Consider the following 27209-nt stretch of genomic DNA (forward strand, 5'->3'; position numbering starts at 1 on the left):
CAAGCTACCACTTAGTTTTACAACCAAGTATATTATTATACTCCAGAAATAAACTATGTGTAGAGCATGGTACAGGCAGGGTAAAAACCCAGAGCAGGCTTGTAGATTTCTGGGTCTTTTTTTTTTTTTTTTCCCCTGTAAAATTTAAGGTATCTTAACCTGCTTCCTAATAATTTCTGCTGCAAGATAGTAATTAGCCTCTTACTGAAAGTTTTATTTCTTCTGCTAGCTTTTAGCCATCAGTCTGCTCTGTGTGTTAACACCTGCTGTAACACAAGCGATCTTTCACCCAGATTTGTCTGTCTGGGAGGAGAACCGACCAGGACCCTCTCGTGCTCTATTCTTAATGTTTTGAAGGATGTGACAACAGCTCTTGCATGTATACCCCTTCTTGATTCCTGCACAGACAGCTGGTTGTTGCACGACACGAAGAGTTTGTATTCAGTGGGTGAGCCCCAAGTGCTGCCAGGCACATTAAATCTCCGTTGGTCTGGGGGAATGAATGAATCGGCTTTGCCATCTGGGATGGTCAGCGCAGCCCCTTTGTCATCCGCCGAGTTAAACCTAGCACCTGCCCACCGGGTGGCAGCACTCTGTCGCAGCCCTGCTGCTGCTGGGCTGAGCACACTCCTCCTCTGATTTCTCCGAGGATTTGCAGAGCGGCTAAATCTCATTATTGTCACCTGGCTGTTTTTATCACTTAATCAAAAAGCGGTGGTGCATTCTTCATAGATCAGGATATATGCTGAATTTTGTATTGTTTCTGGTGGCTTAGCAGTTAGAGGTCGCTGAGGGTAGTATTGTGTTTGTCAGTCCTTTGATGATTTGGAAGACTTGAGAGTTTTCATTTTAATCCTTTTGCAGGAACACAGTCTGTCAATAAATCTCGGGTGTGGGAAAAATAATTGTTAAAGTATTTGTGTAGTTCTGGTTGATTATATCATAACCACCGCCTGTCCTCTGTTTCCTCCCCCATCCCATAGAATGTTCTGACACATTTTGCAAGCAGTTTCCTATCTCCTTCCCAACTCATCATGCGCACAAAATGCCCTTTGTCTAGTGAGAATTGTTCATAAGGAGCAATGGCAGATGGTAGCCATTTGGCATTAAGGGTTACACAGGGGAAAAAAGCTAGAGGAGAGGAGAATTGTAGGAACTCTGCTGGCCTTATGAATAGGAGATGGTTATCGCATTTGAAACTTCTGTTTCTCAGATAATATGAAACAGAGTCTTTCTGAAAGATGAGCTTTAGAACTTTTCTCTTTAAAAAGTTCATGTTTAGCTCAGCATAGTGGTGTTTTGTTTAGGGTTTTTTTTTTTAAGTAATATCCTTGTGTTTTGTATATTCTTAATTGGAAATTCTTCATTTTGTAGAATTTGTGCGCCAGGTTTTCTTCTCCAAGTTAAACATATATCTGTTAAAAAGGGTTGGGAAGAGGGTGCAGCACTGGCAGACATTAAATGATTGGTACAGCAAAGGCTGTGGCTTCGAGCACTGTCTGCAGATATTTCTTTTTTCCTTCCTTGTGTTCACACACTTTTTTTTAAAGGAAAGATAGCTTTATAGAACAATACAAAGGAGCCTTGTGTTATTTTAATACATTTCTTTGAGTGAAAAATGTCTATACTTTATAGCCTTTTATTTTGGTAAAGGTTATTAAAATCTTGAGAATGTCAAGGCAGATAGATTGGAAAGTAGTTGAGATTATATGCATCAGTAATGAATTTATGGGGCGTGTTTTTTGTACACATAATTTTCAGTCTTTCTCAATTGAGTATATTTAAGTTCTCGTTTCACTGACTTATGTTAACCTGGAGACTCAGTCAGTGAAGACTAAAGCTGTTTCAATTTCTCTCCGTAGTCTGACCTGAAATGTGTCCAAGATGCAAAAGGAGGCTCTTTCTACAGGGACCATTGTCCTGTGTTAGGTGAGTTGAAGATAAAGTAAATTTATCTTGATATGTGTTAATTATACTTAGTCTGGATTTCTTTTTCCTTTTAAGATGTCATGTAAAAGGACCGTCCTTACTAGTGAAATGGAAATGGTAGCTTTTCTATGCATTAATAATAAATTGTAACGCTTTCTAAATGTATTTGGTATCAGCATGCCAAATGGATGGCAAGGGAGCTGTCAAGTGTTGACTAATAAATGGAGTCACGTCTTGTGCACTGTATTTCTAAAAAGCCAGGCGTAGTTGTACGTTCTTATAAAATTGTCTTAAATATTCAGAGGTGTTCAACAAAGTAGCATGTACATGGCTATAAACAGGAGTCATTTGAACATATAACTTAAGCTGTTACTTTATACTAATATTACTATATGTTGTGAAGTCTTGGTTGAGGTTTTCTATATCAGCTATTGCACTGACTTACTCCTTTGGTGTCTTGGCAGGGCTGTAGACATGTGCAGAGTGTATTATAAAAAATAATTGCTGGGTGTTTTGGTTTTTGAAATATGGGCAAGTTTGGATAAATTTTATAGATTATTGGACACAATTTTCTTAATTATTAATGTGTATTTCCTTGGCAAAACACCTGGTCATAAAACTGGACACTACAGAAAATTTTGCTTTTCTTCTCGAGTTTATTGTTATACTTCAATGCATAAAAAACTTAGCTGGTAATACTGTCTTTCCTAAAGTGATAAGAATTCTCTATTTACTAGTCTTAATCTAATACCTTGCACAAGTACTTAAAGTATACCCTGCAGGGACTATTCTTTTATTGACAGCATGGGTGAAAAGGTCTGTTTTGTTTGTTTTGTTTTTTTAAAAAAAAAAACCTAAAAAAACCCCAAACCCAACCACAAAAAAGGGTTGTCCAAGAAGTCACTTCACTAGTAACTGTCAAGTAGATGTGTTGTTTGAAAGTAAAAAGCAAAGGCACTCTGATCTTTGTATCTTGCTTCTGTACTTAAAATTAACATTGTCATTTTAGTCTGACATGAATGAAAACAGAAAAGCAGTAATAGGATCTTACTGGTTCTTTATTACATAGGTAAACTTAGGTTGTTATGCATGCCCCTTACTAATTTTGGTTCTCGCTGTAGAAGTACAAGTCTGTTTTCTGCATGTATCTTACTTTTAGAGTGATACTGTATGTATTTGAATACATAAATATTAATCACTAAAGATAGTAGGAGACTCTTTGTTAAATTCTTCCCTTTCCACTATATTAAGTTGCTTTTAATGGATGAGGATGAACTCAGTTCATCATTCTTATGACATTATCCTCCATCTTCTCAGTCTTACTCCTTGTTAGAACATCTGTCCCTTTTGTCTTCTGAACATAGTTCGCAGATACGTTCATGCTGTGAATTTAAATGTATACTTGCATTAAAACTAGAAAGTTTTTTTTAAGCTTTGCAATATTTGAAATAGAGTGCAAATAATACTCCAGCAGGGGCCTAATTAATACAGAATAGGATGTAGTTGGGGCAAAATACTGGGACTGGTTTTGTTCAGTATCACATTGGTGACCTTGATAATTAGATAGAATACAATCCCAGAGGATTTGCAGGTGATAACATGTTGGCAGAGGGGTGTGGTTAAAAGTAGAGCTATATTCAGAAGAGCCTTGAGGAAGTGAAGAATTTGGTGAGTGAAGGTCTCATGGAGTTCAACTGAAGTGCAGTTTTACACTCTGGTTGGAATAATCCTATGTACCAGGAATTCTTAGATCGGGAATTGTGAATGCCTGGGTAAGGAGCCTTGCTGAAGAAGACTTGAATGTTGCAGTGAATACTTAATTGTATGAGACAGCAGTGTGCCTTCATTGCAAATGAGGCAAATTTCGTAGTGGGATCTATTAGGAGGGTGGTGGGCAACAGAATAGGAAAAGTTATTATCCCCCTCTTCTCAATGGTTATGAGGCTGTGTCTAGAATACTGTGTCCTGTTTGTGTTACTGCCCATCTATCTCCTCTTCCCTGCCCACCTTCCCCCCCACCCCCCACCCCACAGTTTTCAGAAACCATAGAGCATCTGCTGGTGGCCTGCTAAAGCAGTTAAGAGACTGAGAGGATGTGATTTGCGAGGAGGAGGAGCTGGGCTTGTTTAGTCTGCCAAGGAGATTAAGAGGTAATCTGCTAGCCACCTACAACCACTTGAAGGATGATTGAAAATGATGGCACCAAAATTTCAGGAGTGACAAATGGCATGACAACAAATGGTAGTGACCTTAAGGTGTGACTCAAGAGGTTCGGATCAGAATCTGAAGAAGCTTTCTGTTACACCCATAGCTCCATATAGTAGCACTGGAAAAAGTTACTTGGAGAGGTTGTGGGACTTCAGTCCTTGGGGCCTTTCAGGACTCAGACAAATCCACAGCTGACCACAGCTGACTGTTAGTTCAGCTTTGTGTGGAATATCAAACCAGATGACCTCCAGAGATCTCTTCCACTAACTAATGCTTCTATCATTCTTTGCTGGTTTATCTCTCTTCCTTTCTTAGATTTCCCTGTCTCATCAGGGCTGTCTCTGGGATGTTTGTTGTCTATAAGTTTTCTATCTAGTGAGTTCTGTATCAGTAGCTTTTCTGAAGAATTACTCTTTATCTTTTTGCCCTCTGCAGAAGTGGCTGTTTTCCATGTTACATGTGTTTTGTTGCAAAGGTGAAGGGTGCAGACTGAAGATAGTGTTCCATCTATCGCTCCTTTAAACTAAGATTGGGAAGAAGTCAAAGCTCATTGAACATGAGCGTCCATTCATGGATGTGTTTCTTCAGTAGTATCAGAGTCTCTTCTTAGCCATATGGTCTTCTGAAAACTTTTAGTGCTGCAACTAGGGCTGCCAACCAACACCCGGTGCGGATTTTGGACTCTGGAATCAGACTTTCTCCAAAGAGTGTTTTTGTGTTTGGTTATCAGGCTGTTTTTGTCCTTCCTTATTGTTGCAATGTGAGGACCTTTTCTCCATTGTTGGCTCTTGCTTGGAAGAGGACACCACACCCCACCCTGCCTTAGAGATAGCAATATTTCTAAAGGAACTCTGTTCACCCTGTCCTTCGCCACTGATATTGCTGTTGAACTCAGTCTATGAGTTCTGCAGTTGTTGCTCTCTTCACTGTTCCATGGACAGCACCAGATAGCATTCTCTGGTTCTGGCAGTAAGCAGGTCCGCAAGTGTCTTGTCTCATCAGTTAACACAACTTGATGTGTCTGGATGTATGCCATTTCCCTCCAGCTTATGATTTTTTGCTATGAGGTATCTTTTGAAAGCAGGCATTGTCCAGAGAGAAGTGTTTTTTGCACAAAAAACAGCAGGGGTTTTTGGGGGTGTTTTTGTGTGGGGTTTTTTTGTAGTCATCTCCCCACTTACAAGGTTAAAGTCTTTTATCATTGCTCATTTTGGAGATAGTCTTCTGCCAGTGCTTTCTCCACATTCAGGGACTGACCCAATTCAAAACCACTTTCTGTGGGCATTCTGGGTATCTTTCAGCTTATGGGTGGAAAGATGGCACTCTGTATGACTCTCTCATAATTATCAGAGCTTTTATATATTTCTAGATGCCTAGCACCATGTGATAGCTGTTACCATCCCAGTTAGAGGCCATAGTGGAGCCTGTCACAAACATTTAGTATTTACCAGTGTCATTGTTATTTGCCTTGAAAACTCAACAAGAAGCACACAATCCCATAGCCAGAGATATCAAGAGTTATGTCTCAGAAATTAATTTCTGTTCTTGCAATTACTTGGAAAATTAGTGTGATCGTGTGAACATTTTCTTCTTACTCCATTTCAGGTGAGCAAAATGGTAACAGAAACCCTGGTGGGCTGCAAATTGGTGACCTCGTAAACATTGACCTTGATTTGGAAATTGTACAGTCTTTGCAGCATGGTCACGGAGGATGGACTGATGGCATGTTTGAAACCTTAACAACAACTGGAACAGTTTGTGGTATTGATGAGGATCATGACATTGTAGTACAATACCCAAGTGGCAACAGGTTTGTTATATAGCCTTCGTCATTGATTCTCACAAACTTCCTTTGCCTTCAGCAGTTGTGATCACTTGGTGCCAGAAACTTTCTGTTCTCCTTTTGTGTCTATTAAGATTTCCTTGAGAATTTTATATTCCTGCTACAATGTGTAATGAGGACTTAACCTTTAAAGATGCTTTAGCGGGAAAAGGGAGGTTTTTGCCTCTCTTGCTAGTTGAATTATGAGTCCAAAATAATGAATGATGTTTTGGACTCTCTTATTTCCAAAATGTAGTGTTTTAGGAAGTAATTTCTTTTTTAATTACAAAGTATCCCATGGTTTCAAGGGGTATCATAGTAGCAATGCATTGTGGGTTTTCAGGAAAATGGGATAAGAGGACAGGTGACAAACTTTTTATGTTGGGGATCTTGTCTAATATAGAGTGACCTTGGCATGATCTATATCTAGCATTTTCTTACTCAACGGGATGTTAGTTTGTGTAAATATGGACCAAGAATGGGCAGTGTTGAGGAAGCTGTTGCCAAAACCACTCCCTGCAAGCAGTTTAGGTTTGAAGTTTGATGAGCTGCATCCATGCTAACAGGATTCAAACCCAGCTCTACGGCTGAGTTATCTCCACATGGTTTTGTGCTGTCTTGCTCTCAAGTATTTGGCTTAGCTTTAAAAAGCAGCTAATGAATGTACTACCATTTCAGTTGTATCTGGAGACTGACCTGTTCAGTTTGTCCAGAAAGGATTAACCTGTTCATTCAGGCTTTCCCTCAAGATATTGTTTGTTAATATTGCAAAGTAATGCAAAATAAAGCTGTTTTCCTGGCTAACACAAGCTGAAGGGATGCAAGTGACTTTTCTTCTGACAGTCATGACTGCAGAGCCAGTGAGTGGAGCTGCTTTATCTTGTGGTTTCCAACCTGACTTTGCCCTTCAGGAGTTTATCTGATTCTTCTCAACTAGATCAAATAGCTGAATAAAAGTCAACCCCAGACCAAATGGCATGTAAAGGAGAGATCACCGTATTATATATTAGCAGATAACTCAGCATAAAAACAGCAAAATGCTTCTAAAACAGTAAAATTTATAGTACAAAATTAGGATAGTTTGGTTAAAAATTGATGTTTTGACTTAGGAGGGAGGGGGCAAAATCCCGTGTTGTTTCCTGGCAGTCCAAGCCCGTGTGAGAGAGGTTGGATCTTCCCCTTTTCAACCAGAGTCATCTCCTTTCACTGGAAACATAAAGAAACTGTATAGCTACTTTCAGGACTACTATATTGTTGTTGGCTTGCTTCCCCTTAGGCAGGATATTTCTTCGTTACTTTACAAATGCACATCTCTGAAAATTACCCTGAAAATATTCCACTAATGAGCCACAGACAAGTTTATGGGCAAAAAATGGTTAGCAACAAAAATGCCATAGTATCCAATTGCAGAAAGTTTGTAGGCATACAAGCAGAATCTTGTCCAATAGATAATTTTTAAACATCTATTTCACTTTGCATGTATAAAATCTACTTTAAATGATTCATTACTTAGGTGGACGTTTAATCCAGCTGTTCTCACCAAAGCCAATGTTGTCCGAAGTGGAGATGCTGCTCAAGGTGCAGAAGGAGGTACCTCTCAATTTCAAGTGGGTGACCTTGTTCAAGTATGTTATGACTTAGAGCGAATCAAGCTTCTTCAGAGAGGTCATGGAGAGTGGGCTGAAGCAATGCTTCCGGTAAGTAGTTGTATGTTTGGGTTCATAGAATGATAAAACTTGTGTAATATTTCTAGTTATGATTGGTAGTAAGACCTAGAGGTTGTGGGAGTCAAATGGATTTTCTTTTAAGTTAGAGAAAGTATATTTCATCAAACGTGGCATAATACTTGCTCAGATGTAGTAATCTGCTTAGCCTGATGAAACATAGCTAAAGGTATTAGTGACTGTACAACAACTGACTTCATAAAATTTGTGACTTCTTACAACATTCAAATTTTTAAGTATTTTATTTTTAATATTATTTGCATTTGATGTTTTCTTTAATGCAGACTTTAGGTAAAGTTGGTCGGGTCCAGCAAATCTATTCAGACAGCGACTTAAAGGTAGAGGTTTGTGGGACATCTTGGACGTATAATCCAGCAGCCGTCTCGAAGGTGGCATCAGCAGGATCTGCTATAAGTAATGCATCTGGTGGTAAGTTTGAAGAATAACCAGTGATGTATGTATGGCAAGTATTTGTGTTAACTAAAAATTAATAAGTACCAGTATGTAGTTTGTATGGAAGGTTAATAATATCCAGATTTTGGGTTTGTCTAATTGATGTTACACCTTAGAGAAACATACAAGAAAAAACTTGCAGTTGGTATGGAGATGTTGGTGGTTGTTATCTTGATAAGGTACAAAAACTCCAAATGGAATTTGGGTTTCTGTTTGGCCACAGTGCAGGTATGTCTTTGGAGGTCTGCTGTTAGGACTTCAAAACTTAAATGATTGGAAGGGACATTAGATTGGAATAGGGACTACAGCATGAAGAGAGTGTCGCTGGCTGTAGCAAGCAGGCTCCTTGTTTAATAGGTGGTGTGGGATAGCAAGCATAAGTGAGGGATCTCTTGCAAGCAGTTACTCAGGATAATGTTCAGTCCTTAATACTTCCGTCTTAAAATTTAGTCAGATCTCCTTTGACTAATTACAGTAGGATTTTTTTTGTCTATGTAATCACATTTCAGTTCTGTTGAACCTGCTGTCACTCATCTAGTAATGAACTGGAAAGACTATCCAATGTGGTTTATGTTCTGTTGGCTGTTTCACAAATCAATTAAACTAGAATGCTTTTCCTCTTTTTGGTCATAGCTAGTTGTTTTGTCCTTTTCAATATTTGCTTTGATGCCAAGAAACCTTTCTACATAGCTCTCTAGACTTTTTCCTAGGGAGGCATAGATAAAGTGAGTTTTCTGCAATAAAGATAAAGCCACAGTGGCCATAAAACTAGTTAGAAGAGTAATATGAATTGGTGTTTCAAATCACAGAGGGCAGGATATACCCTAAGTTAAGCTAGAAGACTAAAAAGCCTGTTAAATCAGTATGTAAATTCATGTTTTTACCTCCTCCCCGCCCTTCTGTATTTTGTGGTAGACAAGCTATTTGTGGTTGAATCAGCTTTGCTTTGAAGTGCCTGATAGGACAGTCTCGACTATCTAAAGGGTATTGAGGTGCAGCACTTAACTTAGAACTGAATAATAACTTAGAGCTGCCATTTTATGGTGATTTGTGTATTACTGTGCACGTGCCTTTAGAAACATGGCAAATTTAGCTGTTACTTTTCTGTTCTTGTGTGATTAGAACTGTAATCTTAATTGTCCTTTGTTTAATAATTATAGAGAGATTGTCCCAGCTATTGAAGAAATTATTTGAAACCCAAGAATCTGGAGATCTCAATGAAGAATTGGTTAAAGCTGCTGCCAATGGAGATGTTGCTAAAGTGGAAGACCTGCTAAAGAGGCCAGATGTAGATGTGAGTGTTCTGATTTAGGAGGACCTGTTTTGGAGACCTGTAATACTAAAGGATGTTAATCTGTCCTACATATTCCTTGCCAGTTACTAGACTGTCTGCATAGTAGTAGTACAGCTGGTTCCAATGTCTCTTCTCCCATTTGTTATCCTATGAAATGAGTTGGGGTGTGTGTGAAAACAGTGCTTTACACCCTTTTTCACTGGACAGATTTTGTGTTCTGTTGTCTGCCATGCATTAAAATACCAGCCTCTTCCTGCTGGAGTGGGGGCAGAGAACCCAGTGCTCGGAATTAGTGAAGGGTCTTCAAGTTCTTTTGCTTTGAGAGGATAGAAGGAAGGAGGGTAGATTTTGGGGATTTGTTGCTGCTGTTGTGGGTTTTGTTTTGGTTTTGTTTTTTTAACTCATAGGGTAGATCATCTAGGCTGCTCTCTGTCAGATTCCTTTTACCAACTTGTCTAATCGCCTATTAGTGAAAAATCTAAAAGAAAATGCTTAAGGATTATAGGGCTTGGTTCAGGGAACTTGTTTTAAAATCACAATCAGATGTTTTTCTCGTTACAGCAGTGGAAATTCTTGCAGGTAAGAGACTAAACTCCATCAGTTCTGAGGATAGATTTGTAGCTCAGGGTTATACAAAACATGGTATTTTGTTCAGACTGACTCCTGTTGCTGTAAATTAGAAGATGAAGTTAAAGACACTTTAAAGCAGAGGACTGGTATAATTGAGACCTGTTTTCAAAATCTTGCCTTTACAGTAGCCCAAAGATGAAAGTTTTTAATCCAACTATATTCAAGATTGTAATGTTTGAAATAAATCAATTTCTCGATTCTTTCCTTCAATCTAGCTAATGCTATAGAAATGGAATAGGAAAGACATAGGAGATTATCTATACCTGCCAGGAAGGTAGCTGTCTTAAGAATTATTCATTTGATACTTTCATGGGTGTGCTCTTGCTTTAGATTTTCCAATACACTTGCATGCGTACTGCTAAAGTGTCTCACAGGTACATGTATCTTGCAACTTGTTTCAAAGTATTGATGTGCTTGCAGGTGAACGGACAATGTGCTGGACACACAGCTATGCAAGCCGCAAGTCAGAACGGCCATGTCGACATTTTGAAGTTGCTTCTGAAACAGAACGTGGATGTAGAAGCAGAGGTAACCTAAATAATTCAAAATACACTTTGTCTCCTTGAGTTTTATACTTTGCTACATACAGAAGTAACAATTCTGTTGGAGTTGCCTTCTTTTTAAATGTCAAAGAGAGTGAAAAACTGCTTTTTTTACTGTGATTATGTTCCCAAATTTGCCTCCTACTAACAATATTATAAAGGGTTAATATCCAGTTCTTTAGCACCTCTAAGTGAAATACAATGCTAATATATTACGGCTATGTAAGCTAGTGTGTGATTGTAGTGGATGAAGCCCTTTTATTTATTTACTTTATTTCATTTCAACAGTAGAATGCAATGGGCTAGCACACGGCCTGTGGCATTCAGAGAAAAAGATGTTGCTGGATGCTGCGTCTCCAATTCACATACTTGCCGGGCTTCTTCTTTACACTGTTCAGTTAGGAGAAAGTTTTTCCATTCTTAACTAAAGAAAGTTTGAGCAGAAAGTAATAACAGTATCTTTGAGTATTTGCTTTTTTTTTTTTCTTTTTTCAACTTCACCTGAAGTGGAAGGAATTCTTTTGTTTAGGGTTTTTTAGAATTACTGTTTGTGAGAAAATTATCTATCAGCATACTGTGGTATTTGCATTTTGAGTTGATTTTGCCTTGCCTACTTACACAGAACGCACTGATATTGCAGCCTTTGCTCATTTTGTGAAGCACAAAAAGGATTTGTCAAATTTCTCTTGTTAAGAATATAAATTAAAGCCTAATAAAATGCATAGAAGTTAAGTGTGCCCAGTCATTGTTTGCATAACAGAAAAATAACTGTATGCTTGGGCGTTTAGCTTAATATTGTATTTGATATACAGAATTTATAATATGTTAATACATTAATGAAGCAATGATGTAATCCTTGGGACTAAAATTATTTTTATATTCACAGATACACCATTACTTTATAAAGGTTTTCTGCTAAATGGTAAAGATGGCTTAGATTTGATGCAGTACATACTTGCTGTGGTCCGATTTCTGTGAAGTAGCTTCATTTTAGAATTAGTGCTTTCACTGCAATACACAGCATATATTGTTACAAATTAGACTAAGCTGCTTTTCATCTGCACTATGGGATCAAAGCTGCTGTGTTAATCAAGTGGTGGACTGATACTTCTCTGGTATAAGGAAGGGTTAAGAAGCATTAGAGAGGGAAGTGGAATCACAGCTTACGCAGCTTCAGGATAATACACCTGGTAATCGGCTAGCAGGAGAATTGTTAAGAGTTCACGTTTGCTCAGGCTTCAGAAGTATCATACTACCATTAAAAAAATATGTTCAGGGATTTCATTTGACTTTTCAAGCCTTTTTCATGTAACTGTGGGTTGTTTAAGTGAAGATGGTGTTCCTACTTAATTACAGAGCTGCACTAATTATTATAATATTAATCATATATATAATATGGTTAGATTAATGAATATATGGTTTCAGCCTTTGAAAAGTGTCAGCTGTCTATAAATTAGTGATGTGAAGACACAACAGAGTCATCCGATTAAGCAGAGAGCAAAAACTTAGCACGTTTACTTCACTGTTGTGGTCTATGGCGTGGAAGCAATGGATAAAAATCCTTACTTCTGCTTTATAGCTAAGTTGGATATATTTACACTTACAGTCACTGCTGCAGAGTAGGTACATTCATGATGACATTTTCTGGGGATGCCCTCATATTGTCTTCTCTGTGCCTGTGTCTCTCACAGCTTAATGTAGGGTACAAGTGGCCTCTGTTTAGTCAGAAAACAATTTGCTACTGACAGAACTCATAAAACCTGATGTAGATATTACTAGTGAAATTACATGGCCTTCTAGTCTGCGGAAATTAATGGGTATAAGTTATTGTATTGACAATACTGACAATATGTTGTTGGCATATATAGAAATATAGTGCTTTTAATAGTTAGATTTATACCTAAATATAAGTCTTAAGACAGATGCTTGATTAGTTGCTAGCTTTTTCTAGGTATATTAATATGTTATTATATAGAAACCACACTGTGGGATTTAGCTCCTGAGATTATTCGTTTTGATGCTGAAGTAAAAAAAAGCCACATGCTTTCTTGGACCTCTAGTCATTAAAGTAGGAATTCTATACATTAGGATTTTATAAAATCAGGGGTTTGTGTCTCAAAATTGGAATATGTTAAAACTGTAAAATATTTAATAAATTATATGGGATTTCATCAATAAGTATCTCAGTGTACTTTGGAGACTGCAAATATGAAAAGAGAAACTACCACATACATGTGAAACAATGTGCTTTGTAAATATAAATGTTGTAGCAGTTTAACACTAGTCATGCTCTTGATAAGTTTCACCTCATAATGATCTTGAGAACCGTATGAGAAATACAGAGAAGTTCCCTTTCTGATCCTTTCCCCTTCCAAATGGGCACGCTTTGGCTTCTTTTGACTGCTTGTTAGATGAGCCTGAGAAGGAATCCTGCTGTCTTACAAGACAATTTAGTAGCGTGAGTTGATTTCGAAGGCATAAAAATATAGTTTTCAAAAGCTATTGAAGCTGCTGTTTAGTGCCCTGACCTTCTTGAAAACTGTATTCATATTTCTAAAAAGATATATTTGATAATTAGCAGATAAGTCTCCTTCCACCATTTTTTAAAATGCTGTAACTAGTCTCATTGTTACCTTATAATTGTGCAAGTACAGTTTATGCTAAGAACTACTAATTTTTGCATTGATGTAAAGTATATTAGAAATGCATTATACATAATAAAAATTACTTTTGAAAGACATTGCTGAAAGAGAAGCAAATCGATACGAGAAATGAAGTTTACCCAAGAGAGACATCCAGTGCACCCTTGATGGGTCATGGTTTTATCTCCTCACAATTTTCAGTGTTTCTCTGTTGTCAAAATTAAATCCTACAAATACATAGTAGTATTCCACTGTGCACAAAAATTTAGCTAGAAACTAGCTTATGGAAGTTGTTACTTCACTGAAACCTGTTACATACCTTCCATTTTACTTTTAGCTTTTGTGTACTGTCATTAATGTTGAAATCACATGATTAATATTTGAAAATGTTTCATTTAGTACAGTCCACTCTTATGGATGTTAAAATAATGAAAACGGACAAATTTTTGACTTTCACACCTTAATTCTTAGTTTGGCTGAAACTGAAGCAAACTGAATTTAATCAGAGCTTTAACGCTGTGAATCATCATCATAGAATCAGAACTTATAATTTCAGCATAAACCCTGATAAATATTAGCTTAACTGTATGGACAAGGCAATGCTCTTATCTTATACCATGATTGGAATCTGTAACACTTCCTGGTTTACAGGAAGGGTTACCCTGGGTTACTGAGTGCAAAGTTTTTTGGAGTTTGGGGGTTGGATTTTGTTTGGGGGTTTTGGGGGGGTTTTGTTGTTGTTGTTTTTTGACAGTGGTTGTTTTGTAGTAGAAACCCAAATGAATCCATTTGAGTTTCTGATGAACACATCACAGAAAGATTCAGGGCAATATTTGTATATGGTATAAAATATCATATGTCATAGGATATGTATGTTTATATAATCTTCTTGTTTAAATGCGAAGGAAATGTGGAATATACTGGGTCAAAATAATGTTTCTGTTTTAGGACAAAGATGGAGACAGGGCTGTCCATCATGCAGCCTTCGGTGATGAGGGTGCTGTGATAGAGGTTTTGCACCGAGGCAGTGCAGATTTGAATGCTCGCAACAAACGCAGGCAGACTCCACTTCATATTGCTGTCAACAAAGGTCATCTGCAAGTTGTGAAGACTTTACTGGACTTTGGCTGTCATCCTAGTCTCCAGGTAAAGTAACTATTAATGTAGATTCATTCTTTAGCCACCGAATTTTATAATTTGTTGTGTGTAGGTGATACAAGAATTACGGAAAATGGGACTGTGAAAGGAACAGACCTTGTGAAGATATCTGTCCCAGCCTCTACCCCAACATGTGATTGGCTGTAATAAAAATGTTATTAAATCTGTTTGGTTTCTTGACAGCTAGATAGGCATCTGATTTATTCTCGCTTGTTGATGTTAATTGGTATTTTCATAGACTGTAGTTACCTGTAATTGTTGACTTTGTCTCCAGATTAATTCCTCCTCTGTTGAATCCACAGCTGTTTGCTCCTTGTGCAAGCCACAGCTTTGCATTTTTTTGGCTGATGATACTGTGGAGTGTTTCGTTTTTAAAAAAAAAAAAAAAAGGGAAAAAAAAAAGCAAACCTTTTTTCAGAATTGACCTATTATTGATAGAACTATTTAGCCAGATTCTTTTGAGTGTTCAGCCTTTAATCTAAAAAGTCCTCATGCATCGCACCTCAAGTACCATAATTTCACGGGGATTTTTGAATAATAATGAATGTGGTGGAAGGCATGACATATGAGTGCAACCTCCTATTGAGAAGGTAGAGTAGAAACCTGCTATCAAATAAGCAGGCATCCGCATTCTGCATGAGCTGTGTGCAGCCACATGCAGCTTATTAGTAAAACAAATCAGGATGGGTAAGTTTGAAGAGGTTTGCAACAGAAAGAAAAAGCTGTAATGTCCTGTGCAAATAAAGATACGGAGTAATAACGCATTTACCTCCTTGTTTTGCCATGTCAATAAACAGTGATTTTTTTTTTTTTGAAGCTGTATATCCACATAACAAACAATAAGCAAACTTTCTTGAAATTAGTGAATATAGTGATTGCTTATTTATCTGCTTCCACTTGGCTTTTTAGGTATTATCTTGCTTTCGCTGAAGTTGAGCTGTTAGCCAGCTAAGGTCCATCCCGACCCTGTTTAGTGTTTGTGGAACTGTAGATGTAATAAGGAGTCTGATGTGTTAAGCCCAATAAAGGGTGACTGTATGTCATATAAAGATGTGTGATATATGGGTAGCCAAAGTGGACGTGTCTGACTTCATAGAGGTCTGTTTGGATTGAAAAATTCAGTAGAATGGTGCTGTGAAACTCCATCTGGAAAATGTAATTGTCATTGGAAATAACAAACATTCAGATTCTGCGCGTGTGCTGAGGAACTCCGATGTGCAAATGTGATCAGGTGATTGATTTGGTGGGTGAGAGCACAGGGGAGTCGGACTGAGGTATGACTGGAATGTAACTGGCCAGCGCTCTACTCAAGCCTATTTGCTGTGTAAACAGAAGCATATGTTGGTCTGTAAACAGCAAGTTCAAGAAATATGATCAATTATACCAAATGAAAGCTGCATAATTTAGTTTTGGAAAACTGGTTCACACTGGTTCAAGTGTTTTCATTTTCTGGCACTTTTTATTTGGCAGTTTTTGGTTCTTACTATAAAGATTGTAAAAATTTGTTTTGGTATTAGCATATTGTTAAAAAGTTCAGTTCCTGTGTTAGTCAGTTTGCAGTTGAGTCCGTGTCAGTGACAAAAGACTTCCTGACTTATATGGTGTTAGAATTTTACTGGAAGCATAAATCTAAAGAGTTTGCCTATATAACAGCAAATAAGCTTAAATGGATGTGTTTTCTCACTGTTAGTCTAGAGCATTCCTTTTCAGTCCAACCATTTGGGTCCTTGAATAAGTAGTGTACAAAATGCTTCTAGGAATAAGAAGTATTTTTCCCTTATTTGGGATATTTGAAAAATAAAACGTCAAGCTAAAAATACAGATTTTTTTGCCTGTTCAATTATGCACTGAAATATTTTCATGTACTTTGTGTAATGTAATCTGATATTATTTATAACAAGTTTAAGTTTTAAGTTTTGCTTTCATGGAAAATGATCTGCTTCAGTTAAAACAACAGATGTGCCTAAGTTTATTACTTGGACTGCATTTTATTTTGATTTGCTTATGCTTTTATTTCACACTGTCTTTTTGATGTTGTCTTTTACATCGTTAATTGCTGGCTCAATCTTAGCGTTCATTAATCAAAATTCTCTGCCTCCTCCTGCCTGACTAGTCTCCTCCCTGTTATGTTAGTTTTTGTTGCTGATCTTCCGTTACTCATAAATTTTAACTTGGGCATCAACTTCATCTGGATACGAGGCATACAGAAGTTAATGTCTACACCAGTGTCTTCAGTACTATGAGATGCAAGGCATACTCGAGCTTTGGGTTTGAGTTCTCATAGTAGTGTAATCGTAGAATACTGGAGCCCTGGGTAGGATTACGCCCTGAAGCATTTGCAAAAACAGAGCAAGATCAGAAGCAGCTTGCTCTGAACTCTGCGGTATAGCAATACTTTAAGGTTTTAAGAGCTGTTTTGTGTTTATGTAGTCAGTTTTCTTAGTGATATTTAAGCATCTTTTTTCTTTAGTGCGGATGCATGCAAAAATTGACGTAAGCTGTTTCTGCTTTCAGGATTCTGAAGGTGATACTCCACTTCATGATGCAATAAGTAAAAAGCGTGATGACATCCTTGCTGTATTGTTAGAAGCTGGAGCAGATGTTACTATCACCAACAACAATGGGTTTAATGCTCTTCACCACGCTGCACTAAGAGGAAACCCTAGGTAAAGATTTGTTTTTAAAGATTATTTTATCATTTGTAAAAGGAAAACTAAGTGCATGGGAGGGTAAAATTACAGTATTATTTCAAAAGATCCTTAAACCTGCATGTAATTATAGTTCTTAAATGTTGATGTTGCTTAGAATCATAGAATTGCTGAGGTTGGAAGGGACCTCTAAGATCATCAAGTCCAACCATCAACCTACCCTGACAAAACCACTTCTTAACCATGTCCCCAAGTACTACATCTACCCTTTTTTTAAACACCTCCAGGGCTGGCAAATCCACCACTTCCCTGGGCAGCCTATTCCAATATTTGATAACCCTTTCAGTGAAATTTTTTTTCCTAATATCCAATCTAAACCTTGCCTGACATAACTTGAACCCATTTCCTCTTGTCCTATCACTTGTCACCAGGGAGAAGAGGTGAGCCCCTACCTCTCTAAAACCTCCTTTCAGGTAGTTGTTGAGAGCGATAAGGTCTCCCCTCAGCCTTCTCTTCTCCAGGCTAAACAACCCCAGTTCCCTCAGTCGTTCCTCATAAGACTTGTCCTCCAGACCCCTCACCAGCTTTGTAGCCCTTCTCTGGACACGCTCCAACACCTCAATGTCCTTTTTGTACTGAGGGGCCCAAAACTGAACACAGTACTCAAGGTGTGGCCTCACCAGTGCTGAGTACAAGGGGAGATATGAACCTTTCTAATAATTGGGAAACCATTATTAGAATGGAGCTACTAGTCTGCTCAATTTAATGCTGTGTTCAGGTAACTCCAAATCCCTGGGAAATTTCCTGTGGTGGCTGTAAAACTTTGCCAATAAATGTTTTGATAAGTTATTAAGTAAGCTCTTTAGATGGGATTTTAAGATAGGATTTGTAAAAATGTTTCCCTTCTTGAATATTGGAATAGGAAAAGGGTTTTTAAGGAATACTTATTTGTCAGTATAAGAAACAATTAATCATGTTTTCTTAGAAGTATGTATAGAAAGAATTTCTTATTTCAGCTTTTATATTGCAGCTCATCTGAAAAAGTTTTAAGGCATAATTTGTTTTATGCTAGCTGCATACTATACATCTACATTCAATCTTCAGTTAAGATAGCTTTCAAAAACTATATTGCATAGATAGAACTTAATGGAAAAGTTGGTGCATTGCTGGTTGCTTATTACTTCGGGGATAAATGATGTTCTTCAGAGCTGTCATTCTAGCAAGACTTCAATAATATTTTTTTGTATGGTGGAGAATTAAGTGTAGTTTACATGAAATAAGAAATGTTTGTGCTTACATGTTTAACTTTACTACTAAATTCTACTTTTCAGTTGAGTGAAGTTGGACAAATAAGGCTGTATATTAATATAGGAATAAAATCTGGGTTAGTCTCATAGAATATAGCTATCAAGACTGATAGTATATGGAATGGAATCACACTTCACAAAGTAAAAGTGGTTGGAAGTGCTGATAGGAACAATAAATGTGTTTACAGTTTTCTACAGTGCTCATAAAAGGTCTGTAAGAGAACGGGTCAAGGACCTAGTGAAGGGTGCTTATTTTTGGCATTCAGAAAACAATTCTTTCAAGTCTGACTTGGTAACTTCTTTACTTAATGTGAATTCTCCATATTTACATAACGCCATTAGCCAGGAGTACTGTTTCCTGTCTGCATTTACCAAGGCAGGGTATTTTTTGTTAGGTCTCTTGTGATAGTTGGTTTCTGTGATCATGATCCTCAATATGAGATGCAGGGGAAGTATATGGGGGGGAAAAAAGGCTCTTCGTAGGCATGCTGAAAATTTATTGAGGGTGAATGTTTTGGGAGTAGCAGGCTCTTTTTTTTTTTTTTTTTTTTTTTTTTGAGGGATCAAAATTGTAGTTCGGCCTGGGTCAGTTTGACAATTGGTAGAATGTAAGACATAGTGCAATTTTTCCCAGAGTTTCCCAGAATTTTTCCTCTCTGCTTTACAAAAGTTTTTATTGGAAGAATTAGGAAAATATTTCCAGTATTAATGACTTTAACCCTGTGTAGGTTCCCCCATACATGGTGTTTCACTTGCATCTAAAACAGATATCTAAAGCTGTTAGATATTTACTTCATTGGCTGCAGTTACATCTGAGCACTTTTGAAGCATGTAAAAAGAGACTTCTCCATCACAGAAGTAGTATTTTTGTTTGTTCACAGCATTAGATATTTTACACATCAGCTTGGGAAGAAATCAATGAAAATAAAACCAAAAGATATCTATTTTGAATAATTTTTTGTTTTTTTTTTCCCTGGCCAGAAAATCATATAGTTTGATTCGTTGAGGAGTTAAGTTTTATTTTGAGACTTTGGTGATAGTCTTTTATTTCATTGTTGATTCTGTAGTTCTATCATGGGCCCATTTCTGAATGAAACCAGAAAAAGTTTTATATTTGCCACTTTGTTTTTCTAATCTGATACAGAACAATGGATATTACTAATCTGTTAAATGTACTGAGCACAAGCTATTTAAAACGCTGTTAAAAATAACCCCCTGAACTTTAGCTTGAAGCTGGTATGGGTCACCAGCAGTACATAATATATTCTGCTTGAAACGTTACAAACCTTACTTAAAGACTTATCTTTCCTAATCTAAGCTTTCCCTTTTTTTTTTCCAAAAACTCCTAAACTGGAGTTTTAGTGGCTTCAGGCTGTCATGCCTTATATGGAATACAGTGCACTAAACTCCCCTTAAGGTCAAATATATAATTATATTGTGTTATTTTATAAATGTTATTTTATAAAATTTAAACGTATATTCATATGTATGCATGTGGATGTGTGTCTGTGTATATCTATAGTCAGAAAAATAAAATACTTCTATATATGTAGGTATTAATAAAGTCCACGTCCATCTTCCTTGTTAATGATAGTAAAATAAATGCATGTGTTAGGTGCATGGATACTACAATAAAGTGAACTAGATTTCTATAGAATTTTTTACAGTTGATATCAAGTAGGTATTCAGAATCAATTTCACTTTCAGTGCAAACCCTCTTCTGCTTCTTGCTCAAGTTGTGACCTGTACTAACAATAGGGAGATAAATCTCCAGGGAAAAAAACCCATACAAACTATGCTGATAAGAACATTTGAAAGTCTTTCATTTTTCATATGAAAATAAACATATTCTATTTTAAACTTTTGAATATTAGATAAATACTACAAAAAAGATAGTGATTTATGTCAAATAGCTGAGATTTTTGTCAGCACTTTATCTCCTATTACAGTTTGGCAGTGTTCCAGAAGTCAAGGTGTAGCATGTTTTGGAGAGCACCCTAGTGTTAGTGGAGTATTTCTCCTTTTAGTAATTTGCTTCTCTTCATACCTTGTGAATTGGTACAGAAAGAGAACTTTTGGTTTTCGTGCCAATGTATAATACCGTAATGTAGAATGGACGTTATTCAGTTTATGCTGTAGGCAGCTTTTAACTTGTACATGGGAGGTAGAGCTAAAAAGAAATTTTAAATGAAGTGTGGAGAAGTTAAGATTTTATTTAATACATGGTTTCTTGCTCATAATTTTTAACTGAGTCAGTCATATTAAAATTGCATTTATTTTGGACTTCTTTCAACGTACTGTGAACCTCAAAGCTTGGCAGACTTTGCCTCTTCAGTGTTAATGAGATTTTTCAGACAGAAAAAAGGAGAGTAAAATTTGAAAATACTGTACAGATTGGTTATTTTTGCCGTGTTATCAACTCTTGGTTATGTTTGATCTATTCACATACCTGTGACTTCAGATTTTTAAGCTGAAGACATGACTGTGAAGTGTAGGCGTATTTTGTATCCGTTGCCCCAGTTAGTTTTAGATTTGCATTGTATCTTCTGAAGAGAGCTTTATTCACGCTGCAGCTAGCATCTTAAATAAAGGCTGCTTTTAGAGCTGACCTGACTTTGCACGTGCGTACAACCAGTTCTTCAGAGCAATGAATTCTACTGGACTTTAAATCAAAAAATTAAAAAGTTGGGGTAAGATGCAGATTTCATATATTGCTGTCCAATAGCAAGGAGTATGTCACCTTTACGTTCATAAGCTAACAAGTAGGAGATTGTGGTTTAAAATGGAATTATACTTTTTTCCCCATGGTTGTCTTATTTAGTAGATCCCTCCTTGTGTTTAGACTTGCAGATGGTTTGAACTGGTTGGCAGTGAAATTTTTAACTGTTTTTAGTGATTCATTTGAGAGGTGGGGTTTCTCACCTGTGCTTAGTGTTAACAAGTGTATCAGGGACTTTTGTGCTGTATTGTTGTGGAGGTCCTCACAGAGACAAGTTGTGAGGTAATCAAAGTTGTACAATTATTTTCTAAACCAGTAAAAGTGATTTTTTTGCATTCATATTTGCAGTTCCAACAGTAAGTGTAGGTTGAAGCTTAGCTGAAGCTGAGTGCGAAACCAGCATGCTCCTAAAACCTCTTATTAAAGTATTATGTCAGAAAATACTTTGAAAGAATACTTTTGTTCAAGTTGGTTTGGAGAAAGAATATCATCTACATGAGCAAACCTGTAATTAGATGGCAGATTAGCCTGTAGTTGTTGAGGTAAGTGACAAATTTATTATCTTTAAATAGTAAATAATATGCCCAGGATGTACAAGGGTCACAAATACAGTTCCTACCCTGTGGAGTTTCCTCCCTTGTGCAATTAAGAAAAAAAAAAAAAGGGGAGGGGGGAATGTGTGTAAGGAAGAGAGAGGTGCCCAGAAAGTAGACCTGTCCTACGTTACCAATAATATTCACAATTGCTTCCTTTTGATCAATTTTTAATGATCAATTCTGCTACAAAGGGCAGCAGACTTGAGGAAAAATACAAGAGACAAATCATTGGAAAATGTGTTTATTTCACTGTTTACCTATCTTCTTTATAAATGTTGTAAGAAATCAGTTTTTAATGAATGTGGACAGAATATTAAACACCAGTAGCTGTTTATTTACAAATAAAACCTTGAAATTTTGGAATACAGAATTTGCTACACTCTTGCTTACCTTCCATCTTCAAGCTGCCTAGAATAATGGAACTCAACTGAAGAGAGGACTGCATAATTACTCTTGAGTAGACCTAATGTCCAGTTTTAAAAGTAAGAGAAGTCCTGTAGTGATCAATGCATAGCTACAGCTGGTTGAAGGGGACCAAATCCATTGAAGAGGTGATTTGGTTCCATTTTACCAGCTTTAGCAAAGCATTGGAGTGCAGGAAGGTTATAATTCAGTAGCACGTTTTCGAGTACATGAAGAGTTCACAAAGAACATGTGGCTTTCTTGTGTGTTACACGTTTTGTTTCTAGCCAATGCAAACTTAAATTCCTTCTCTGATTTGGAGACGGTAAAATGGAAAGCTGTGTACCAGAAACGCCTGTACGGTATCTGGATTTGTTCCTTCAAGTATTTGCTTGAGGCTCTTTGGATGAGTCTCAAACCAAATTACAGTTACAGTTTTAACTTTTTTCCTGTCTGCAATATTGAAATTCTACATTAGTGACCAGGAACTGTAGTCTTAAAATTTCTACTTGTGTAGAGCTCTCTTTCTTCTGCGTGTTACACTTTACTGGGGAAGAAGGTTTTGCTGTCGTCCCAGCTTTAATGCTTTAGTCGGTTAGCACAAGTATACATGTCAAGTGCCTTCAATTCCGTTACTATATCTCTGGTTAGCATTAACTTTTTAGGAATGATTGTATAATATAGCAGGATAGTGGGGTTTTTGTTTTGGGTTTTGTTTACCCTGATCGTATATGTAAAAATGTTTAATGCTAGAAAAATACAGCTTTTAAAGAATTACCTGGGGTTGCATCTGATTTCTTCTAAATTAATGTCCTTAATAGATTTGGGCATGCTCACATAGCTTTTTTTTTTTATATATATTGTATGCTGAATTCTTTTTGAGCGTTGTCTGCAGTGGAAAGTAGGGGGCAACCTTTGTTCAAGCCATTCACTAGTAATGAGTATGTCAAGTATAGTCTACATCTGTTTGTTGCATAGTCTGATGCTGGTGAGAAGATTTATGTAGATATATTCCCAACACCATGTATCCTAATAGAAACATAGCAGGTGTGTCACTTGGACTTAAGCATTAAAGATGGCTATAAAATTAGTTTCTATTTTTACCAGTTATACAGGAACTGTTTTACAGATACAGCTGCTCAAGTGCGCTTTTGGATGGCAATACAGTTTCATGTACTGGCCATATCGGGACAAAAAACGGCCGTGGAAAAAAAGCCGTGTAGCATTTGATAATGTCAGCATCTGTTATCCCTGTCACTCACACAGTTGAAATGTTTGAGTTACAACTGTGTCAGCAGATGCCCAAAGTTCAGCGTGTGCTCAGTTAAAATTGAACAGCTGATCTAAGTGATGGATGTGACATTTTAGAGTGACTGGATATGTATTCTTAGAGATATGCTAACATGAACTAGCAGGAAGCAATGTCAACGTATAATTTTAACTTTTGTATCACTCTGAACTGTCATTTTGTTTCGGAATAGCATTGCAATGTTATACAAAAGAGACAAGAAAGAACACAACATGATGAATTGTTACCAAAAACCTTTTAAAATAAATTTAAGCTGTAAAAGAGTTGGTCTCATGATAAGGTGGAAGCTAAATCAATTGGTGGTGGGGACAGAAACTCTTCAGGAGAAGCAGTTAACGCTTAGCAATTAACCCCTCTGTAAAACTGTTGGTAATACTGAATTACTTCTGTGACCATGATCGAGTTCAATAGCATTGCTCCATTTAAAAAAGCTACTCCAATTTGATTTGTTTCCCACTATAAACCGGGTTTTAATTAAGATGTTAAGATACTGTAGTCTTTGTGCCTAAATTTCTGCTCGTAAGAGAAATAGCTTTAAAACAAATATTAATATTTTACTTAAGAAAATGGCTCTGATAAGATAATGTTTGTTCTTGTATATATGTCACTCTAGTTTCAGGTAATAAAAGTAGCGGCCTATGTATAGTATTAGCTGTTTGAGAATTATGTGAGTATTTAAAAATAAGATGCTCTGTCTAAAACTGGTGCACTGCCTTTTTTATTTTTTTGTCTCCCAGACATTTTAGTAAGCACAGGGGTACAGTTAGAATCTCTAATCTGGGCCAAATGTGCCTAGTTATCATGGGCATATCCTATTTAATAACTGCTTTTAGAAGGCTGCTGTCATGAATGGGAATGGCTGGATTGATGAGCCAGGAGGTCTTTCCTCATATTTTTCCTTATTCTTGAATTTGATGTTGAGTGTCTTTACTTAGGGACGGTATGCGCTGGTTTATTTTAATTAATACTGCTTTTAGAAATTTAAACTGTTGCAGATCTATTTCTCATGTAATTCTTACAGTTTTCTGGATGCTACAAAGTTGCATTTTCATGCCAAATTTTCTTATATTTGGATTTAAAATAACGTCAGCTTATTTGAAAATAGTATTTAAGATAACTTACCTTCTAGGTTGTAGTTGTCATTTGTGTTTTCGTTTAGGAATCTGCCAATAGCTTTAATCCGCTGACTAGTAACTGTGGCCTAGAAATCTCTGTATTGTCACTTTCTGTGCGTAAACCTGACACTGCACTTTGTATCGAAGAGCTCAGTGAGCATAATCAGCGCTGATATGGAGAAAATTCTAACTTAAGTCTCATTAAATTACAGAAGTTATCATACTCAGTTATTTTGGCTATCCTTTTCTTTAAATCACAGCCTCAATTTCTTAGCTGTTTCTACTTGTGTCTTAGTTGCAACCTGCAGATTAAATATTCTATGGTAGATGTAAAATTAAATACTGACATCTGAAGTACACAGAACTGGCTGTCATTAATAGAACAATGACTTGTTTTTAATGAGATAAATTTTCATAACAGATCCTAAACTAATCTTAAAAGCCTGATTAAGCGAGGAGTAATGGTAAGTTTTGCAGCTATGCTGCAGTCTTAATCGGTGCATTTCAAGGGTTCATTTCCAGCCTTGTTTTGAATTCTTTGTTTACCACTAATGTTCTGCTTATCAGCTGTTAGCAATTCTTCCTACCCACTTTTATAGTCACTTAATTTAATGTTTTGTGATTTGTTACTAACAAGTATGAGTTATTTTGGCAATACCAGCTGACCCTTAGCAAGTTAATTTGTCACATGAATGTCATTCAAACAAGAGGGAAACCCGTTTCTTCCAACAGCTGTTTAGTTTCCTCTTACTGGTTGTTCCGTGCCTGCCAAAAATACATACTTCTTTACATTCCATAGCATTGTATGTTCATATGGGTACATAAAGAAGTATGTACTCCGAGCAGGTACACATAGAGTTGCTGGACTACCTGTCAGATGAACCTGAAAAGTATTTTGCTGCTTTCCGTTGCTGTCATTAGGTAAAACTCAGGCTGACAGTTCTTTAGAACAATGTTCTGATTAACTGATGTTAGAAAATAAACTTAATATTCTAACTGAACTTTGCAATCCAATTTACCTGCACAATGGCTTAAAGCCGGTTATAGTTCATTGTTCTGGGATGGCATGGACATTAGAAGTGCATTTCCAGATTTTTGCAGCCTCTTGCTGTTCGTTCTGAGTGACCACGTTTGAGTGGAGAGTTGAATCACTGGTAGCTTTGCAATGTGTTTTCTTGGAATTAGTAGTTGTATTCCACTGTAAAAACTTCAGCTTCCTCCCAGGTCTTCCAGCAGATGTCCGTGCTGGGGTGCAGTTTGCGTCTAGTGTCCTGAAGGGAAGTATAGACTTGTCTAATATAGCAGTTATAAACTTATTTTCCTGCCCTCCCCAATCCCACTTCCATGCTTTTTGCATCCCATCTGGTATTCTGCAAACTGTTTGCAAGTTTATACTTATTTACGCTGTAGTTCAGAGTAGTATGAAGAAAAAAAAAAAAATAGCAGCACATGCCATCGGTGATCCTGCTTATCGTAAAGGTGATGACATTGAATTAAGAAAACAACCTCTAACTGCTGTGACAGGATTTGGATTGTTAGGCCGAAGGTCACATGTGAAAGCTAATACCTATTCAGCACTTCTGCAAGCAGCTTTTCTCATTTTGTAAAATTGGCACTCACCTGCTTCAGCCAAAATCTTGTCCACACTTGAAATATTTATGACAACTAAAAAAAAAAAAACCAACAACCTCAAAGAAACAAACTCCAAGTTTAACCCTGTTTTCTGAGACTCTGTGTGCCGTGGTTTGGAATGGTAGTTAAATATTTGATGAACAGTACGGGTTTGACTTCTGAGGGGCTGTCGGATATAGCTTATGGCTGCTTAATTTGCATTTCAGGACTTGATTTGGGTTACAGTAAAGAGAAGGCTTTGTCTTTACAGCATTCAAAGGTAAATTTGAAATAAGCTTAACAATTAGTAAATGTAATAGTCATAAGGAAGGCTGAGAGCAGAGGAAGTAGGAATTTCTGCAGCTCATGACAAAAACCTAGTGCAGCTGATAGAGAGCAAATCAGAGTGTAGCAGTAGCTAGCACAGTACTACAAGGAGAAACAGCAATGCAGCATTAGAATCACAGCAGTCACATTCTAGTTTTTAAGTAGGTTGTTTTCATGTACATCTTAGATAAAGCACCTTGAAAATTTTGCGTAGATCTACTTGAGAACTCAGCATTGCACTACCACACTGTTTATTAGATTTTCTTTTTAAAGTTGGTAATTTTTTTTAGTTGTGCATAAGAATATATTTCACTGAAAAGAACGATCAGTTAATGGCATTGCAATTTTTGAGTTTATCTTCTTTAAAAAGAATTCTGCCTACCAAGCAAGTTGGGGTTTTTTTGCTATGAAATTTGGACTAATGTTGTTTTCTTTCAACCTGCTCTTTACACTACAAATGGTTGGTACTTTAACACACTCAAAATTAAGCTGTTCCCAGAGTAGAGGGATTAATATAACAATAAAAAAAACATTCTAGTAAATAAGTTATACATGCAGAAAGTCATAGGCATCCTTTAAACGTGCAGAATAATGCAGGTCTCCTGATGTTCTATTACCTGTAAGCTTAGTATCATGCAGCATTTGCAGTTGGAAGAGAGGTAATGACCTAGAGACACATCAGCAGCAGCCATCTCATCCTGAGTGCTCTCTCACTCTATTCGCTGAATCAGCTCTTCGTTATATGGGAGGGGGAGGCAAGGGGGGGGTGGGGG

General features: G+C 36.9%; 1 protein-coding gene across 1 annotated transcript in view; it reads left to right on the forward strand.

Moving 5' to 3' along the window:
- Positions 1–27209, forward strand: part of MIB1 (mindbomb E3 ubiquitin protein ligase 1) — a 90846-nt gene that overhangs the window by 33612 nt on the left and 30025 nt on the right. The window contains exons 6-13 of the mRNA XM_009886651.1: positions 1863–1929; positions 5743–5947; positions 7473–7656; positions 7968–8112; positions 9297–9430; positions 10481–10588; positions 14193–14390; positions 16917–17068. Coding sequence (XP_009884953.1) covers positions 1863–1929; positions 5743–5947; positions 7473–7656; positions 7968–8112; positions 9297–9430; positions 10481–10588; positions 14193–14390; positions 16917–17068 — 1193 coding nt within the window. The remainder of the gene's footprint in view (positions 1–1862; positions 1930–5742; positions 5948–7472; positions 7657–7967; positions 8113–9296; positions 9431–10480; positions 10589–14192; positions 14391–16916; positions 17069–27209) is intronic.

This window comes from Charadrius vociferus, unplaced genomic scaffold (genome assembly GCF_000708025.1).
Source record: "Charadrius vociferus isolate BGI_N301 unplaced genomic scaffold, ASM70802v2 scaffold45, whole genome shotgun sequence".
Taxonomy (NCBI): domain Eukaryota; kingdom Metazoa; phylum Chordata; class Aves; order Charadriiformes; family Charadriidae; genus Charadrius; species Charadrius vociferus.